This window comes from Rana temporaria, chromosome 13, assembly GCF_905171775.1.
Source record: "Rana temporaria chromosome 13, aRanTem1.1, whole genome shotgun sequence".
Taxonomy (NCBI): domain Eukaryota; kingdom Metazoa; phylum Chordata; class Amphibia; order Anura; family Ranidae; genus Rana; species Rana temporaria.
In genome coordinates, this window is record NC_053501.1 from 68,130,020 (window position 1) to 68,150,035 (window position 20,016).

General features: G+C 43.3%; 1 protein-coding gene across 2 annotated transcripts in view; it reads left to right on the forward strand.

Moving 5' to 3' along the window:
* Positions 1-20,016, forward strand: part of SEC23A (SEC23 homolog A, COPII coat complex component) — a 153,175-nt gene that overhangs the window by 119,110 nt on the left and 14,049 nt on the right. For both annotated transcript variants that reach the window (XM_040333500.1, XM_040333501.1), the window contains 3 exons: positions 253-406; positions 2,199-2,276; positions 5,165-5,326. In XM_040333500.1, the coding sequence (XP_040189434.1) occupies positions 253-406; positions 2,199-2,276; positions 5,165-5,326 (394 nt within the window). The remainder of the gene's footprint in view (positions 1-252; positions 407-2,198; positions 2,277-5,164; positions 5,327-20,016) is intronic.

Consider the following 20,016-nt stretch of genomic DNA (forward strand, 5'->3'; position numbering starts at 1 on the left):
GTATAAGGCCACTGAACATGAAGAGTAATGCAGTGCCAGCCCTGGGCGGATCTCGATGTAAAAGTAGCATTTTCACCATCCACCAGTATGTCATTGAATTTTGATATTCTGAAATGTGCAGTGTTCTCTAAAATCCACTTATTTAAAAGGCGTATTTTTAATGTTTTTTCTTTGAGGCATACCGGTATTTGTTTTCCACAGTATTATATAAAATACGTTCTTATTACCATCACAAATGATTTGTTTTTGTAGTTGGGCTGATGCTCAGACTCAGATTCAGAATATTGCAGCATCTATTGATCAAGAGGCAGCAGCTATCCTCATGGCCAGGCTGGCTGTTTACAGAGCAGAGACTGAAGAGGGTCCAGATGTCTTGAGATGGCTTGATCGTCAGCTCATTCGACTGGTAAGATAATGTTAGCAATGATTTGTACATAAAGTGGGCAGTTATATTAAAAACATATTAAACATTTGCAAGTTACGTATTTTTCGCTCCATAAACGCACCTAGATTTTAGAGGAGGAAAATATGGAAAAAAAAATCCTTAACCAAATGGTGTACTAAAATATTTAATAAAATTTAACAGAATAATATTCCTACACTGACAACCAATGTAAGGGGGCACCCTACACTGATCCCCAATGTAACTGGGACATTTACATGACCTCAACACAACAGGAGTATTTGCATATTGAGACATTTTCACTGACCAGTGATGTAAATGGTATATTTACAGTACCCCCCCCCCCCCCCCCCATCTCTCTACTAATCTCTGCATCTCCCTCTCAGTACAACATTGCCCCTCTAACTCATCTGCTAACCTCTATCCCCCAAACCCCTACTCTGCTAACCTCGGCAATGCAACCCCTCATTCCCATTCAACTCTGCACGCCTCTGCTCACCTCCTCTGCACCTCAAACCCCTCTCTTTGATCCCCTCTACATGCCCCCCTATACTCACCTGTATGCTGTTCTCACCTTCTAGGTGAGCGGCATGCAGAGTTGCGGGCGTAATTTGCATATAAATTGCGGCGGACGACATCATTAGCATAACAATGTCCGCGCAATTTACATATCAATGCCGATCCTGTGGGGGTTAAGTAAAGAACAATAACCTTTTGTTTCTCTCCCTGTAGCCGCTAAAGGCAGGGGAGAAACAGGATTTAGCTGGGGCAGAGTGATGCATAGGGAATCGTTCTGCCGCTGAAACGATCCCCTTTCAGCAGCTCTCCTGGTCAGTATTCGCTCCATAAGATGCACACACATTTCCCCCCGTTTTTTTGGGGGGGGGAGTGCATCTTATGGAGCGAAAAATATGGTATGCTAGCAATTAAAGTGTTTGTAAAGTGAGAAGGTTTTTTTATCGTAATGCTTTCTATGCATTAAAATAAAAAACCTTCTGTGTGCAGCAGCCCCCCTAATACTTACCTGAGGTCAATCTAGATCCAGCGATGTTGTAGGAATATCTTGGCTCCCCCTCCTCTTGGCTATCGAAGTCAAGGCTGTCGAAGTCAGTCCGCCAATAAGAATAGAAAGAGAGCAGGGTGGGCCACGGCTCTGTGTCGAAATAGACACAGGGAGCTGTGACTCGGCTCAGGTGTTCCCATAGCAAGCTGCTTGCTGTGGGGGCACTCAGCAGGAGGAAGGGGCCAGGAGCACCAAAGAGGGACCCAAAAAAAAGAGGATCTGGGCTGCTCTGTGTAAATCCACTGCACATGGCAGGTAAGTATAACATGTTTGTGTATTTTTCTGAATAAAAAAAAAGAGAGACTTACAATCACTTTAAGTTAACACATTATGACAGTGTTACTTAAAATGTATTATATGCCTTTAACTGAAATCTGTTTTTTTGGATTGGGAAAAACGTGTATTGGTGTACGGCTATGTCTACCACTGCCATCCATAACTGAGCATCTTCCATCTGAAGCTTTTGAGAAAGCTGCTATTTTTTTTTATAGATATAACTCATTTTGGATTGATAAATAAATTGATAAATAGGCATTTACTGAGTAGTTGGCATTAAGACAGTATTATTTTTAAGCCCATTGTAAAAATACACAATTCTGATTCCATTTGATGGGTATTACTATTGTATACCACTTTACGTTCTACCAGTTCTGCAGAGGATTTGTAATATTTTCTATTTTGTTTCCTTCCAAGGATTTTTTGTATAAACCAGGATCTATCTCTTTCTTATAGTGTCAGAAATTTGGAGAATATCAGAAGGACGATCCCAATTCTTTCCGGTTTTCAGAAACATTTTCTCTCTACCCACAGGTACCGTACGTGTATCAAAGTTTTACTTGAAAGTGAAAAAAATCCCATTGCATTCTATGGTTATCTTTTCTAGTTTCTCTTGTATCACTTGAAGTTATTTACCTATCACAAGGGAGATTTTAATAATGAAAGTCATTCAGAATTTTTTTTAGTATGATGCTGACTAGCAGCACAACTCACACGACACACAAAATCCCACTTCTGTGCCTGCTTGCTGCACTTTTGGGGCCAGTGAAGGTGAAGAAAAGCTGCAGGAAAAGTACAGGCATACCCCACTTTTAAGTACACAATGGGGTTTATTTACTAAAGCTGGAAAGCGCAAAATCAGGCTCACTTCTGCATTACCAAAGCTCCATTGAACAAGCTGAGGTTAGAAGCTCATTGGTTTCTATGCAGAAGGGAGCCTGATTTTGCGCTTTTCAGCGATAGTAAATAAACCCCATTGTGTACTTAAAAGTGGGGTTTGCCTGTATTGTTCTTCTGTAGGGGCTTTGATAACAGTGGAAAACCTCTTCTTTTCAACGTCTACTAGATGTCCTCCTAAGCCAAACATTTTTATCTTGTAGTATGTTTGAAACGGTTTGAGCTTCAGCTTTTTTCTGCTCATATTAAAAACATTCACAGGAAGCAAATAAGGAACTATTTAGAAAACTTGAATAATATAAAGTGTCCTTCGCGCTACTAAGAGCCAGTAAATGATATATACCAAACAAAAGTGTAAATGCAGCAAAACCTAATCGTGTTTACAATACACAAGTGAAATAATGTTAAAGAGAGGGGTTTTGCGCAAAAACTAAACACTATCAAACAAAAAAGTTACAGTGATGGGTGATGATCAAAAAAAATATATAAACAAGGTGATCATAACAGTGAAAAATTAAGAATAAAATAAATGGTGGTAAGTGTCCCGTGTATCAAATTGCAGTAAACTGTCAAAAAACAGAGAATAGAAATAGGGCTGAATGTCCACTATGCAAGATGTATCTAGATGATCATGAGAGATTTGATCACATCCAAAAAAGGGCTCCCAGGACTCTCACCTCAATAACAAGGGTCTAAAGCATCAAAAAGATCTCCTTGCGTCATCCACCTCCTCGCAGCCAAAAACCTTCCCACCTGTCACACTTCACTGGTGCTTCTCCAGCCTCTCCAGCTGTCCACAGTCTTCCCTCTATGGTACTGACACGCACCTCCTCGATCAGCCCCTAATAGAAACTCTGTTCCAGGGGAGGGGAAGAGAGATAACAAAAAGCCTCCAATAGTGTGATATGTAAAAAGCAGGGGGACGTTTATTCAAGAAAAAACTGCGCTTACATCAATGTTAAAATAAGGTGCAATAATAGAAACAACCAGCGGCGTCCTCGGCGCCTGCTTACGTCACTCCAGGTGTACGTGGACAGGCATTTCTCTTGTCCTGGACCTAAAATTCCTAAACAGGTATCTTCATATCCCAACGTTTTGTAAGGGATCTGCATGGTCATGTATTGCCCCCCTGAGACATGTTGAATACTTAGCCTTTGTAGACATCCAAGATGCTTATCTACATTTTGCTATTCACTATTGCAATTCTGCCATTTGGCCTATCCTCTGGGCCCAGAGTATTCCCAAAGGTTTTTGCACATCTTCTTGCCCTTTTAAGAACTTCGGTAATTCAGGTAACATGGTACCTAGATGACCTCCTTTTTGATTTTTTTTTTAAAAGACACCTCCCCCTTCAGCTATCCGCAGACGTGCAAAGGATTATTCAGATACTTTTGCATACTGACTCTGCCCATTTAGAAAAGGAAGGGGCCACTAAATGCGATGCTAGTAGCGCTGCCAAGGGACGAGGGCGGGCAGGAAAGCACACAGGAGGGCCAGAAGGGAGCACAGGGGCCATGGCAGCAGATAGAGGAGGAAGCTGGATAGGAGGAGAGGCAGCAAACAGAGGAACCAATCCCCTATATTTTTCTTTTAAGAGAAGAAGGCTTTTAGCCTCTGCAGGAGGAAAATGGATGGCATTGGTTCCATTTTCCTGTATGCCGCTCCCACCACCCCTCTTTTACAGGTGTGCAGGGGAGCCCCATGGGCCCCCTAGGGCATGGAGCTGGGTTGCAATTGTGACCACTGTATTTGCGCCCCTGGGTTAAGCCCGCAGTGGAGTGTCAAGCAAAGCTATGTCAGTGTTCAGTCACCTGAAGGTACCAGTCTTTAACCCAGGGTCTATGAATATCCAGTAATATACTTCAAGATATGGATTTTAAAGAGGGACTTTTTGAAAACAAATTAAAGTCAGTAGCTACAAATACAAAGTTAGCTACTGACTTTTTAATAGACTGACACTTACCAGTCCAGGAGTCCAGTGCTGTCCTTCACCAGATGTAATGTCCCCAGCCCTACCATCTTGGATGTGGGAAGCCGTCTGTGACTTCCTGGTGTTTCACAGCCAGCTCCCCCCCTGTGCATGCACGAGAAGTGCTACACTTATAGAATGTTCCCGCAGTCTTCTCAGACGTGTGACGTGTCCCGCGGGCAGGGAAGGGGTGGCTGAGATTCCTCTTGGCTTATCTAGGTGACCAGAGCAGAAGTGGGAGTGAGTTTCTGTCACAAATAGGTACCCGCTCCCAGAAAAAAATTAAAATGTTCACTATAATAAGAGAGGAGGGAGGAGGCTGAGCTGAACTTCACTTTTCAGGTGAAGTTCCCCTTTAAAGAAAAGACAGAATTCCTGTTTCTATTACTATAGCACAAGCAAAGCACACGCACGTTTCATGAAATTTCACAGGTGATCTTATGGTGGAAATTCTAATTTAGTGACAAATCTAACCCAATTTCTTTCTGTGTTTACTGTGTAGTGCATTGCATTCAGAAGCTGTTTTATCGTGCTTATTAATTGAACTGTCTTGCAGTTTATGTTTCATCTGAGGAGGTCACCATTCCTTCAGGTGTTCAACAACAGTCCAGATGAAAGCTCTTATTACAGACATCACTTCATGCGCCAAGACCTCACCCAGTCTCTTATAATGGTACAACCAATCCTGTATTCTTATTCCTTCAGTGGCCCCCCAGAGGTAAAAATTTAATTGTTTGCCTTTTCTTTGTTTTGCTTTCTTTTTTTTTAACTATAAGATACTTAGTGAATTGTCAAGTAAACTTAATCTGTGATCTCTTTATATTTATGGCATCACCCCTACTCCCGTGATCCTCTATAAATACTGTATATTGTATAGGCGTGCACATACAGTACTGTGCAAAGGTTTTAGACAGGTGTGAAGAAATGCTGTAAAATAAGAATGCCTTCAAAAATATTTATTTTAATTGTTTATTTTCATCAATTTACAAAGAGCAAAGTGAGCAAACAGAAGACAATCTAAATAAAATTAATATTTGGCGTGACTTCCCTTTGGAACCGACATCAATTCTAACACTTTTACACTTTGTATACTTGCAGAAAGTCAGGTATTTTTTAAGATTAGAGTCAGGTGTATGAGTAATCAATTATACCAAGAAGGTGCTAATGATCATCAATTTCATATGTAGGTTGAAGCCGGGTTCACAATGGTACGACAAACGCTCCGACATTAGAAGGCAATGTCGCATGAAGTATGAAAATCAATGTTTTCCTATGAGAGCCGTCTTAACTGGTCCCACACAAGTCGGTCCGACTTTGAAAAAAGTTTCTGCACTACTTTGGTCCGACTTTGATCCTACTTCAGCCCATTGAATATCATTAAAGTCGGATCAAAGTAGGATCCTTGTCCTAACGATCCGACTTGTGGCATCCGACATGGTGATTACAGCAGCAGTAAAAGGAATTTATCTCACACTGGGATCGTTTTGATTGGTCAAAGAACAAGTCAGACTATCACAAAGTCGGATCAAAGTAGTATCCTGTTCATGAAAGTCGGATGGACGTCGGACCAATTTAGGATCAATGTAGGACTGATGTCGCAGAGCAAAGTAGGATGAAAGTCGTGTGAATGTCGTGTAGTATCAGTGTGAACCCAGCCTGAAACGTAGTTACTAACAGAAACAGAAAAAGTTGTGTAGAAGGCTTAAAACTGAGGGAGAAACAGCCAAACTCTGCTATTAAGGTGAGGTTGTTGAAGACGGTTTCATGGCACAGGTCATACACCATCCATGACAAAACTGAGCTCAGCAACAAGACACAAGGTAGTTACACTGCATCAGTGAGGTCTCTCCCAGGCAAAGATCTCAATGCAGACTGGGGTTTCAAGATGTGATATTCAAGTTCTTTTGAAGAAGCACAAAGAAACAGGAAACGTTGAGGACCGTAGACGCAGTGGTCAGCCAAGGAAACTTAATGCAGCAGATGAAAGATACATCATACTCCCTTCAAAAGATGTCCAGCAGTGTCATAAGTACATAACGGGCATAAAACAGTGGGTCCCAGGCACATCCATCTACTGTCTGGAGAATTCAGGCAAGAAGTGGTCTTCATGGAAGAATTGCAGCCAAAAAGCTGACAAGGAAACAAGGCTAAGTGACTCAACAATGCATGAAAACAGAATCTGGGGTGCAGGAAAATGGCAACCAGTGCTCTGGATTGAGTCAAAATTTGAAATATTTGGCTGTAGCAGGAAAGGGGTAAAAGTGCCCGGTAGGCAAGTGGTTAAAAGTATTCGTATCGGCTGATTTAAATTTTTTTTAAAACCTGACTGAAGAACCGCTTTAACCACTTCAGCCCCGGAAGATTTGGCCAGGCCATTTTTTCCGATACGGCACTTCGTTGCTTTAACTGACAATTGAGCAGTCATGCGACGCTGTACCCAACCAAAATTAACGTCCTTTTTTCCCACAAATAGAGCTTTCTTTTGGTGGCATTTGATCATCTCTGCAGTTTTTATTTTTTGCGCTATAAACAAAAAAAGAGCGACTATTGTGAAAAAAAACACAATATTTTGTACTTTTTGCTATAATTAATATCCCCAATTTTTGTTTTAAAAAGATAATTTTTTACTCGGTATATAAAGTGTATAATAAGTATTCTTCTACATATTTTTGGTAATAAAAATCGCACTAAGCGACTATTGGTTTGCGCAAAATTTAGAGTGTCTCCAAAATAGGGTAAAGATGTATGGCATTATTATTTTATTTTTTTATTTTTACTAGTAATGGTGGTGATCAGCGATTTTTATCTGGACTGCGACATTATGGCGGACAGATCGGACACTATTGATACATTTTTGGGACCATTGACAATTATACAGCGATCAGTGCTATAAAAATGCTGTGTAAATGTCACTGGCAGGGATGGTGTTAACACTAGGGGGCGATCAAGTGGTTTGCTGTGTTCCCTCGTGTGTGTGTGTGTGTGTGTGTGTTCTAACTGTAGGGGGATGGGACTGACTAAAGGAGATGACAGATCGTTGTTCCTAGATCCTCACAGAACAGGGATTTGTGTGTTTACTTACACACACGTCCCTGTTCTGGCTCTCGTGCCCATGACCAGCGGTCATCTGCACCCCTACAGTGCAGCGGCGCATGTCTCCGCCTGCTATCCCCGCTTAAAGGGACCGTTGTACAGCTATGCCGGTTTGCGGGAACGTGCCGACCTGCCGCAGTATAATGACAGTGGCTGGTCGGCAAGCGGTTAAAGTAGTTGTAAACCCACAATAAAAGATAAAAAGAAAAAACTTCAAGACAAAGGCATAATGAGCTAGTATGCATAGCATACTAGCTTATAAGAAATACTCCCCTTAGATCAAAGCCCCCGTAGCAGTCCCCGTACACCGATCTGGCCGTCTGGCTGGTGACATTGCTCCTGGAGTTACTTTCGGGTATCGCGGGCTTCAGTGCTGTGATTGGTCGGAGACACGATGGTGTCACTCCCGCACAAACCTGTCATTAATTCAGTGCGCATATGTCGATGACGTCGGCACATGCTAATATAGGGGAAATCTCCTAAACCATGCAGTAGGGGTTTACAATCATTTGAAGTTGTTAACCACTTCCTGCCCGGTCAATGGGAGATTTACGTCCGGGAAGTGGTTCTGAAATCCTGACTGGACGTCTATGGACGTCCTGCAGGATTTCATGCCGCGCGCGCCCGTGGGGGCGCTTAGCGCGGCGATCGGTGATGCGGGGTGTCAGTCTCACACCCTGCATCTTCGATCTCAGTAAAGAGCCTCCAGGAGAGGCTCTTTACCACGTAATCAGCCGTGTCCAATCACGGCTGATCACGATGTAAACAGGAAGAGCCGTTGATGGCTCTTCCTCACGCGCGTCTGACAGACGCGAGTAGAGGAGAGCCGATCGGCGGCTCGCCTGACAGGCGGGGTTCATGCTGATTGTTTATCAGCGCAGCCCCCCCTCGGATCGCCACACTGGACCACCAGGGAAGCCCACCCTGGACCACCAGGGAAGGACAAAAAAAAAAGGGGGGGCAATAAAAAAAAAGATGCCAATCAGTGCCCACAAATGGGCACTGACTGGCAACATGGATACATCAGTGCCGCCCCACAGTGTCCATCAGTGCCACCTCACAGTGCCCATCCATGCCCAGTGCCCACCTATCAGTGCCCATCAGTGCAACCCATAAGTGCCGCCCATGAGTGCCCATCTGTGACGCCCATGAGTGCCCATCTGTGACGCCCATGAGTGCCCATCTGTGACGCCCATGAGTGCCCATCTGTGACGCCCATGAGTGCCCATCTGTGACGCCCATGAGTGCCCATCTGTGACGCCCATGAGTGCCCATCTGTGACGCCCATGAGTGCCCATCAGTGCCGCATACCAGCACCGCCAATCAGTGCCCATCAGTACTACCTCATCAATGTCCTTCATTGCCATCTCATCGGTGCCCATCAGTGCCGCCATTTCAGTGCCCGTAATTGAAAGAGAAAACTTACTTATTTACAAAAAAATTAACAGAAAAAAATAAAAATGTAGGGCCAAATCCTCAAAAATCCTGCATAACTTATCTTTTACCATTTAAGTTACACTGACTTAAAATTTCTACCTAAGTGCCCGATCCACAAAGCACTTACCTAGAAATTTCAGGCCGTGTAACTTAAATTCTCCCGGCGCAAGGTGGTCCTCTTCTGCAGGGGGCGATGACAATTTAAATGAGGCGCGCTCCCGCGCCGGCCGTACTGCGCATGCTCGTGACGTCATTTTCCCGACGGGCAGCGCGCAAAATTTCGTTACGCCGGGCTTTGTGGATTGCGACGGGACAATAAAGTTGCGTCGGGTAAAAAAAAAAGTTACGCACCGGGAAAAAAAATTCAAAATTTAAAAAAAATCGCGGCGATCGAAAAAAAGGTCTGTTTTTACAAGGTGTTACTAGTTTACACTTTGTAAAAGCAGAACTAATTTTATGTATGCAAACGTAAACTTATACGCAGAAAACACAAAGCTGAAAAGCTTTGTGGATCTCCGTAAGTCCTCATTTGCATACGCAAAGCGGCATTTCAATGCGAAATGCCCCCAGCGGCGGATGCGGTACTGCATCCTAAGATCTGACAGTGTAAGTCTCTTACAGATGTCAGATCTTATGCCTATCTTTGGAAAACTGCTTCTGAGGATCAGTTCCAAAGATAGGCACAGGGATACGCAGGTTGAACAGCAGTTCCGCCTGCGTATCCCTTTTGAGGATTTGGCCTGTAATTTTTTTCCAAATTTTCAGTCTTTTTTTAGTTGTGCAAAAAAAAAAAAAAAAAACGCAGAGGTGATCAAATACCACCAAAAGAAAGCTCTATTTGTGGGGAAAAAAGGACGCCAATTTTGTTTGGGTACAGTTTAGCATGACCGCGCAATTGCCATTCAAAGTGCGACAGTGCTGAAAGCTGAAAATTGGCTTGGGCGGGAAGGTGCGTAAGTGCCTGGTATGGAAGTGGGTAAAGCAAGGACATGGCTAATATACAAATAAAAGTCCACTCTGCTTTAGAAACATAATTCGCTTTTAGAAACTGAATCCAAGCTGTCTGTTGCCTGTATACTCCAAGTGATTTTGCCATGGAAATTATAGAAATGTTTACTTTATAGGTGGGACCTTTTTAAATGCATCTATACAGTACATAAAGTGAGGCTTATATATTTTTTTACATGTTGTGATTTGGCTTTTAGTAGTCTGTGTGATAAAGTTCATACAGCAACAACCCTGCCAGGGTACAGGATGTAAAACAGTGTTTTTAGCTTTTGTTTTTGAGGTATTTCAGCTATATCGGGAACCAGCATAAATTCCTTGCTCACGTGTAATGTAGCCAGTTGTATAATGATTCAAAGTGCTCAGATGCAATGCTGTTAAATATTTACTTTCTATCTGTGACCAATATTCTGCGCAGGGCAAACCACTAATGTACTGTTTAATGATGCACGGCCTTGCATTCCCGTAATGTTAATTGCAAAAAAATGATTAACCTCAGGCTCAGCAGGAGCCAGGGGTGGCATTTCTAGGTGCCAGAGTAGTGTTTACATTCAACATTGATAAACGATCAAGCATCATTTCTATGTGCAGCTGTAAAGATATTTGCCTTCACTCAGTGTCCTGACGCATAGCTGCTCACATCAATTTCGTCCATCGCTAGTCAAGTGTACAAAAAGCATGTTTAATAATTCTGTATGCTGTGTCCTCATTTCCTAATTCCAGTGGGGCCGCAGATAGACACATATCTTGCCAGCAATGACAAGTGGAGAGAGATCTTCTTATCCATTTGATAAATGGCTTCGTACTGCAGAGAGTGGATGCATTGCTGTACTTCGGAGACACATCTCTGAATGGATAGTGTATGTGTTATTATACAGAGCGAAGACAGCTTTGTGCAAAGTTCATTTAATGCAGTACAGAGCATACAAAGCTCCAACAATAGTTCATGGTGTGTAGTACATAGCACAGGTTTCCCTAGATTATAGTGCAAAAGGCAGACAGGTTTGTGGATAGTACATGGCTGTTATATAGGGGACAGGCAGTTATGTTGATCATGCATTTAGGGTAGTAATGAGTGGGTATAGAAAAGAATAACCCCCATTTTAAAATACAGTGGAACCTCGGTTTAAGAGTAACTTGGTTTGAGAGCGTTTTGATTTGCAAAAAACGTTTAAAAAAAAATTCTGTCTCGGTTTGCAAAAGTTGACTTGCAAGACGAGCAGAATTCAAGCTAAATAGGCCTGCAGTACCTCATTTGCCCTCAAGTACGGGGGCGCAGGAGCCGAGAAAAGTCGAACATTGGCCTGCAGTACCTCATTTGGCCTGAGGTACGGGGGCGCAGTGTCCTTGGGCCTTTTCGGACGTTTTCGGCGCTCTCTGGCACCCCCCCACCCCACCTCTGGCTGCATTCGGTATTGCATCCCATTGAAGTCAATGCGGAACAAATTATTTTCCTTTCCATTAGGGTTGTCCAGATACCGATACTAGTATCGGTATCGGGACCGATACCGAGTATTTGCGGGAGTACTCGTACTCGCGCAAATGCTCCCGATACCTAAATAGAATACTTTTTTTGTATTTATCAACATGTTCTATGAAAATTCTTTGAGTTTTTTACTACTGCGTGACAAGCAAATAAAACATTTTTATTCATTTTTACTCATTTTTATTCTTTTATAATGTCTTGAGTTAGAGTTCTTCATAATTCTAAAGAAAATATCCTTAGTCTGTATTGTGGTTTGAAAACTGTCACATGACATTTAAAAAAAGTATCGGTATTCGGTATCGGCGACTACATGAAAAAAAGTATCGGTACTTGTACTCGGTCCTAAAAAAGTGGTATCGGGACAACCCTACTTTCCATTGACTTCAATGGGAAAACTCGCTTTGATATGCGAGTACTTTGGATTATGAGTATACTGCTGGAACGGATTATGCTCGTAATCCGAGGTTCAACTGTGATCACATTTTGCTGCTTTGCAGCCTGAAATGAAGACAGACACAGTTTTTCTTTTATCCAGCTGTATTTACTAGTGCAACCTATAACATACAAGTGAAAGATATAACACCAACTTTAAAAATAAATAAAAAGCAGAATCGCTGAGTTGGAAAAAGGATCACCCCCTTGTGTCAGTATTTTGTTGAAGCACCTTTAGTCTGTTGGGATTTGTCTCTACTAACTTTGCACATCTAGACTTTGCAATATTTGCCCACTCTTCTTTGCAAAACTGCACAAGTTCAGGTAAAAGAGAAGTAGGGGTTTCATTTTTTGCTAAATCTTAATCCTTATGAGCTACTACTAAATAAAACTTGTTCCTGCCCTCTGAGAAGTGGACCATTCATTTTAAAATAGGGTTAATTACCTGTGGGAGGCACTACAGACTTTCCTAGCGTGTCATACCGACAATAAGAATCTGGATTAACCCCCCTTCCTTCTCCTCACTGTGATTGTCGGCTGGAGTCTCTCTGCTCACTCCCAAGAACTTCACACAACATAGCATAGCACTTGCACAGCTCCTCTCCCTTAGGGTGACCACGTGTCCTGCATTTTAAGGGTCTGTCCCGGGCACCTTCATTCCAGGACAATACAGTGTCCTGGAATGAAACTGACACAGCCACCCCCCAAAAAAGGCCGCCACATCACCGCTTTATTTACTCACAGTACTTGTCCTGGCTGGGAATTCTTGGAGGAGCACAGTCCCCGCCCCCTGCTTGTGATTGGAGAAATCATAAATCCCGCCTCTTGTGTCCAATCACAGTGCTGTGCTTTGTTACAGCACAAGAGGATTTTTGGGTAGGGGGGTGTCCCTGAATGGTAGTTTGGAAATGTGGTCACCCTACTCACCCCTCTTCCTTCCTCCAAGCAGACAATCCTGGGCACACAGACATGCCTTCAGTCCACAAAATGGTCACCATCAAATTTAACTGAACTAGTGCAGTTCTGCAAAGAAGAGTGGGCAAATATTGCAAAGTCTAGATGTGCAAAGTTAGTAGAGACGAATCCTAACAGCTTAAAGGCTGTAATTAAAGCAAACGGTGGTCCAACAAAATACTGACATAAGGGGGGGTATCCTTTTTCTAACTCGATTATTCGGTTTTTACATTTTTTTATTTATTTTTTCTGACATGTTGGTGTTATATCTTTCCCTTGGATGTTGTAAATACAGCTTTAGAAAACAGAAACTGTGTCTGTCTTAATTTCAGGCTGCAAAGCAACAAAATGTGATTATTTTAAAGGGGGGTGATTATTTTCCTTACCCACTGTAGTACATGTAGTGCAGTACAGAGTAAAGATAGTTCTGTTGATAGTGCATGTAGGGTAGTGCAGGTAGTACAGAGTTCATAACAACAACAATAATCAAAATTCCCAGCTTACCAGCCAGCCTTCAACTAACCAAATGTTATGTCTAACAATTCACGTTAAAAAAATGTTTCGTTTGCACACATTTGGAAATACATGCATAAGCTGAAGAGGCCGCAACAAGGGCACCCCATTATTATCTGCAGTCCTAACTATAAAATTTGAGAGCCTCCATAGTAGGAGCGCATATAAAATAATGGATAGATTGAGAGCAGGTATGCCTGGAGGAAGGCCACTCCTTTTTAAAGGCACACAGGCGTACTGGACACCCAGCAAATGGCACAATGGCATTGAAGGTGTCCAGTGCACGCCCTCACCAAATAACCAATGGTGCAAACAAACAGTAACTGCTCAAACCTATAACTGGCGTTAACATCAAGGAGCACATGGAAGGGCAATGCACGTCAAACAGAAAAAATCCCAAAATATATAGAGCGATCTATAGGAAAGAGGGTAGATTTGGACCAATTTATTTTTATAACATGGTAAGGACCATACTCATTAAATGTCTGTAGGGTGGCAGACAGGGAGGACTGGGCATCATTCAGCTACAATAAGGCATCATTGCTTATGAAACAAGGGTGGATGTAATGGCGCTTACCAACATAATTAATAAAAAAATCTTAATGATACGAATATATCCACACAGCAAATATATAAATCCAGAAGGCTAAACTGTCAAAGCCATCACCTGCTGTGGGAAAATAAATAAATGTTCCACTCAAAATGACGTCAAGGAATACCACCCAACACTAAGAATTAATGTGGAAGGTAATGAGAGTGGTAAATACTGAATCCCTAATAAGGTAACCAAATGTGCCAACCTCAGCACAATGAACATAAACAATCACCATACATGATGATAATACAATCAAATATGTGAAAATCCCAATAGTGCTTCATCCAATTTAAAAGTGCATAATACAAAAATCAGTGTGATACTGAACAATGAGTCCATCAATGAGAAAACAATACGTGCAACATATTGTAATAATAAAAAATATATCAAAAATATAAAAATATATAACATGCGCAAGTGGTCGTGACCAAAATATAAAAAGTGTAAAAAAATTTGGTTGATCAATGATGATTCCAAATAATCATTGGAAATCACAGTGCAGTGTTCAAAAAATGTGTCCAGTGCACAAAACGTGCACAGAAAATGAATTTGCAGTCCACAGAGATTCCAATCAATAATATTCTAAAGTGAAAACAGTGCTCCAATCAATCCTTTAGTGCTTGATGCTGATCATGCATAAGTGCTTGTAGATACCACCGTTAAGGCTTCCCCCAGTGTCTGGCAAACAGTGTGTTCCAGCCCCTTACCTTAGGAGGGCTTTTAGTAAAGCCTGTATGTATAAGGTCCCACAGTCAGCCTGCTGATTCACTCCCATATATCACCGCTTCACATGGATCAAAACGATGACCATACTGGGAAGTGTTGGGCTAACTGTGGGTGTTTGCAAAGTGTACTTTCTTCTGCTTGTGTCTAGCTATTTTGTACCTTACCTGTATGATGGCGCATGATCGCCCTGATTTTCACTTGATTCACCATGGCGCACAGGCATTCGCAAGTGTGCCACTGTATATTCAGTTGTTTGTTTGGCGGCCATAGCACACGCGGCTTCGCCTGCACATGCGCAGTGGTCTTTTATTTCTGGCGCACGAAATTTGCGTCAGACGCAAATATAGCTGTGCCCTTCCCCCGGGACCACACACACGCATAGAACGTCCCGGTGCACACTCAGCTTATTTAAGCTGGGTAAGCCAAGCATGTGGTGCTTCCAAACAGCAGCTGTGGGACACAGAGCAGGCTCTGAACAAACACTTGCAGTGGTTTATTTTCTCCTTATCCGGGTCACGTGAGTCACCAGGTGTTGCTTGGCAGGATAAAGGTGCTTAGCAGGATTGTTGCATAGGGGCTTGGTGAGCCCTATTAAATGGTCTCCCTTCAAAGGGTGTTGTCACACACACCCAAGTACTCTTTGGCTATCATGTCTTCCAAAAAGAGCACTGGGACTACAGGGAAGAACCCTAGTGCTGTATCCCCTGAAAGACCAGAGGCTTCCAGGCAATCTGAGCTGCTGCGCCTATCTGGTATTGTGCCTACAGTCAACGCTGTTGCTTCACCCTTTATATCTAAGTATGAACTGTTCTTGGCCCTAGCCGGGTTAGAGCTCAGGATTGCTGATATGATCGCCAACAACCCGCAGGGTAGCAGGAAGCGTGACAGATCTCCCTCCCAGAGCCTCCTAGTCTGAAGCAGGAATGGGTCGAGAATGGAAAAGAGCCTAGAGCTCAGGACTTGGAGTGCTCGGCAGATGAGTCTCATTCCGAGCAGTCTGGACAAAAGGACATCAAGCCGATGTCTGCCTCTCAGTCACAGAGACTTCTCATCCAGATGTTGACTGAAATGGTCCGTTCTGCCTTTAAGTTGCCTCTTGCAGAGGTAACTGAGCCCCCCAGGTGCTCTTTCGGATCTCTGAGACCTCTTCAGGCCACATAGACTTTCCCCCTACACCCCCTGTTGGAACATCCTGATAGGGTCTTTATTCCTCTTAGACGTTTCCCCTTTTATATCCCATGGACAAAGGGTTTGTTAAAAAATGGAGCATGCCAGTAGTCGATGCAGCTGTCTCATCCTTAAATAAGAAATTAACCTGTCCTGTAGATAATGCACAGGGCCTGAAAGACCCTGTTAACATGAAATTGGAGTTATCATTAAAGGCTTCCTTTGACCAGTGCAGCTATTCAGCCAGCTGTTGCAGCAATTGGTATTTGTCAGTCCATAAAGGATCGGATCAAAAGGCCTAGTAGGCCTAACCAGGAGGACGATCTGCCTGAAGATGAGACTGATATTCCTCAAGTGCTGTGTTTTGCTGTTGATGCCTTAAAGGATTCTATACAGCAGATTTCCTATCTGGCTCTCATGTCTGTACATATGTGCAGACTTTTATGGCTAAAGAACTGGTCAGCCGAGATTCCTTGTAAAAGGTTATTAGCAGGCTTTCCCTTTTCATGTGGAATATCTATTTGGTGATCACTTAGACAAATATATCCAAAAGTTCTCGACTTCCTGTGAAGAAAAGCACCAGACGTCCCTCATTTAAAACTTAAGTGACTGCTTCCTCAAATGTCTCAGCGCCAGGGCGTTCTGCCGCCCACAGGGCGCTAAGGCCAGGGGCAAGCCACAGGGCCAGAAAAAGCCCTGGGTCAGAAAAAGCCATGGGTCCAAAATTCTTCTAAACACAGCAATAAGCCCTACTTTTGAGGGGACGCCTCCACTCCTTTGAGTGGGGGGAAGGTTGCTGGACTTTGTGGACATTTGGAAAACAACAATTCAGGATGAATGGGTCACCTCAATTATATCTTGCGGTTACAGGCTGGAGTTGCGGGGGATGCCCCCCAAGAGGTTTTTAAGATCTAGCGTCCCCTTGGATTCTCAAAAAAAGAGGCTTGTTACTCCAAGCACTACATCACCTAGTGCATCAAAGAGTAGAACTTCCGATACTCAAAAGGGGCACAGGGTTTTTCTCAAACCTGTTTATGGTTCAGAAAGATCCCTGAACAAGTATCTAACGATGCAATCCTTTCGGATGGGAGACTTTTTAGCCTCCATCGATCTAAAAGACGCGTATTTTCACATACCTATTTTTCAGCCTCACCAGAGGTTCCTACGGTTTGCAGTAGAGGACCGTCAATTTCAGTTTTTGGCTCTACCCTTCGGACTGGCTACAGCCCCTCGAGTATTTACAAAGGTCCTAGCACCAGTACTGGGCTTTCTAAGAGCCCCCAGGGAATTCTGGTGCTCGGGTACCTGGATGACGACCTGCTCAGAGATCACTCAGTACCGGCTCTAGAACAGAGCATAATACACAGTGCGGTATTTAAAGAGCTTAGGCTGCATCATAAATACCGAAAAGGTTTGATCCTAAACCTGGTCCAAGCAAGAATATTCTTACCACCAGTAAGGATCTGCGCCCTGAAGAATCGGGTACAGCAGATAAGGGGCAACGGACAACAGTTCTCCATTCAGCTCTGGATGAGCCTTCTAGGGAGGATGGTATCCTCTTTCAAGGCAGTGCCCTATGCCCAGTTCCACTCCAGGCCATTACACCAAAGCATTTTGTTGGCTTGGAACAGGGGAGGAAAAGCCCTGGATTATCCAATGTGCTTATCCCCTCAGGCATCCTTAAGCCTAAATTGGTGGCTGCAAGATCAGAATCTACAAAAGGGAAAATCCTTTCTCCCAGTAACCTGGAAAGTACAGGGTTTATGCTTCCCTCTGATTCCTCTCCTTCCACTTTTGTTGCGCAGGATTCGGAGAGAGGGGGTCCCAGTCATTCTGGTAGCACCAGCCTGGACCAGAAGGCCCTAGTTTCCAGAGATTGTCAGACTGACAAAAGACGGACAATGGACGCTTTCACAGCGCTCTGACCTACTGTCTCAAGGTCCTATATTCCACCCCAATTTACAGTCTCTAAATTTGACGGCATGGCAATTGAAGCCAGTGTGTTAAAGGGGTTGTAAAGGTAAATGTTTTTTCACCTTAATGCATTCTATGTATTAGCACACCCCCCCCCCCCCCCGATTACTTAACAGACCCCTCAAAAGTCCTGCGCCGTGAACGAGCAGGCTTCTCGGCCGTCTTCCCGGCTCATTCATTGGTTGATTGAAAGCAGCGCAGCCATTGGCTTTTGCTGCTGTCAATCGCATCCAATGACGCAGCGCGCTGGGGGGCGGGGCCGAGTGATACAGTGAGCGGCTATGGCCGCCGGCTGTATCACGGGAGCGCGCCCACAAGCACTCAACACCATGCGAGCTCGCTCGAATTAAGGTGTTGAGTCCTTGCGGGGGGGGAGCCGAGACAGCCGCCGAGGGACCCCAGAAGACCAGGTTCGGGGCCACTCTGTGCAAAACGAGCTGCACAGTGGAGGTAAGTATAATATGCTTTTTTTTTATAATTCTTTAGTGATCCTTTAAAGGACCGAGGCATCTCGGGACCAGTGATACCTACCCTAGTGAATGCTAGAAAAGCTGTCACTAGAAAAATCTATCATAAAGTCTGGAAGACATATTGCTTGGTGTGAAGCCAAAAAGATGGCATCCACAAAAATACGTAATCGGAAGAATTCTCTCTTTTCTACAGTCAGCTGTAGAAACCAAACTGGCTTTGAGTACAATCAAAGGTCAAGTTTCAGCCCTATCAGTATTCTTTCAAAGGCCTTTAGCCTCCCATTCACTGATCCAAACCTTTATACAGGGGGCAACTCGTTTGCTTCCCCCTATTAGGACACCAATGTGTCCTTGGGACTTGAATTTGGTGCTGTCTGTATTACCGAAACAACCATTTGAACCTATTAAGGAAATTCCATTAGACTTGCTGTCACGCAAGCTAGCCTTCCTGATGGCTATCACTTCGGCTAGAAGGGTGTCGGAGTTGGTGGTCCTTTCATGCAAGGAACCATATTTGATCCTTCACCACAACCCGTTCCATCTTTTTTGCTAAAAGTGGTGTTGGCTTTTCATTTAAATCGGGGCATTGTTTTGCCTTCTTTTTTTCTCTTGGCCGCATTCGGCAGAAGAGAGACGACTGCGTTCTCTGGACGTTGTCCGAGCAGTCAAGGTATATTTGTCTAGATCTGCGGAGATTCGAGGATCAGGCTCTTTCTTTTTGTTATTACAAAAGGACCCGATTGGGTCCGTCAATTGATCATTAAGGCCTACGGGCTGAAATGTAAAGCTCCTCCCTTTAGGGTGAGAGCTCATTCTACCAGGGGTGTAAGAACCTCCTGGGCTTTTCACCATCAAATATCTGTGGCTCAGATTTGTAAGGCTGCTACCTGATCTTCAGTACATCCGTTTCACAAAATATTGTCAATTGGATGTTCGGGCAGCCGAGGATTCGGCTTTCAGCCACAGTGTACTGCGGGTTGCCGTATAAAGTTCTGATGGCTGTTATTGTTTGGCAGGGTGTATCCCTCTCCTTAAGGCTATTGTTCTGGGACGTCCCAGCAGGTAATGATAATTAGCTTGGCCTCTGTGTCCCATGATGTATAAAAAAGAATATAGGATTTTTTCGTCATATTTACCTGTAATCCTGTTCTTTAGAATACATCATGGGATACAGAGATCCATCCCCTCTTTTTTTGAGGACACAGTGCTTGCTACAAAACTGATGTGCTTCCCATATGGGAGGGGTTATATAGGGAAGGGCACTTCCTGTCTAAAGATCTTTGATATACCAGTGTCGTTCACCTGATGATGAAGTATAACACAGCAGTTAATGAATATTAGCCCTGCCTCTGTGTCCCATGATGTATTCTAAAGAAAAGGATTTTACAGGTAAGTATGATGAAGAAATCCTATTTATGACCATTTTATTTAAAGATTCTGGTACTGTTTTAATACTATTTAAACATAGTAGCTTGAAGAAACATATTAAAGCAAATTTTAATAAAAAATTTACCAGTATTTAAATAGTCATATTAACGTCTAACTAAATCCACCAG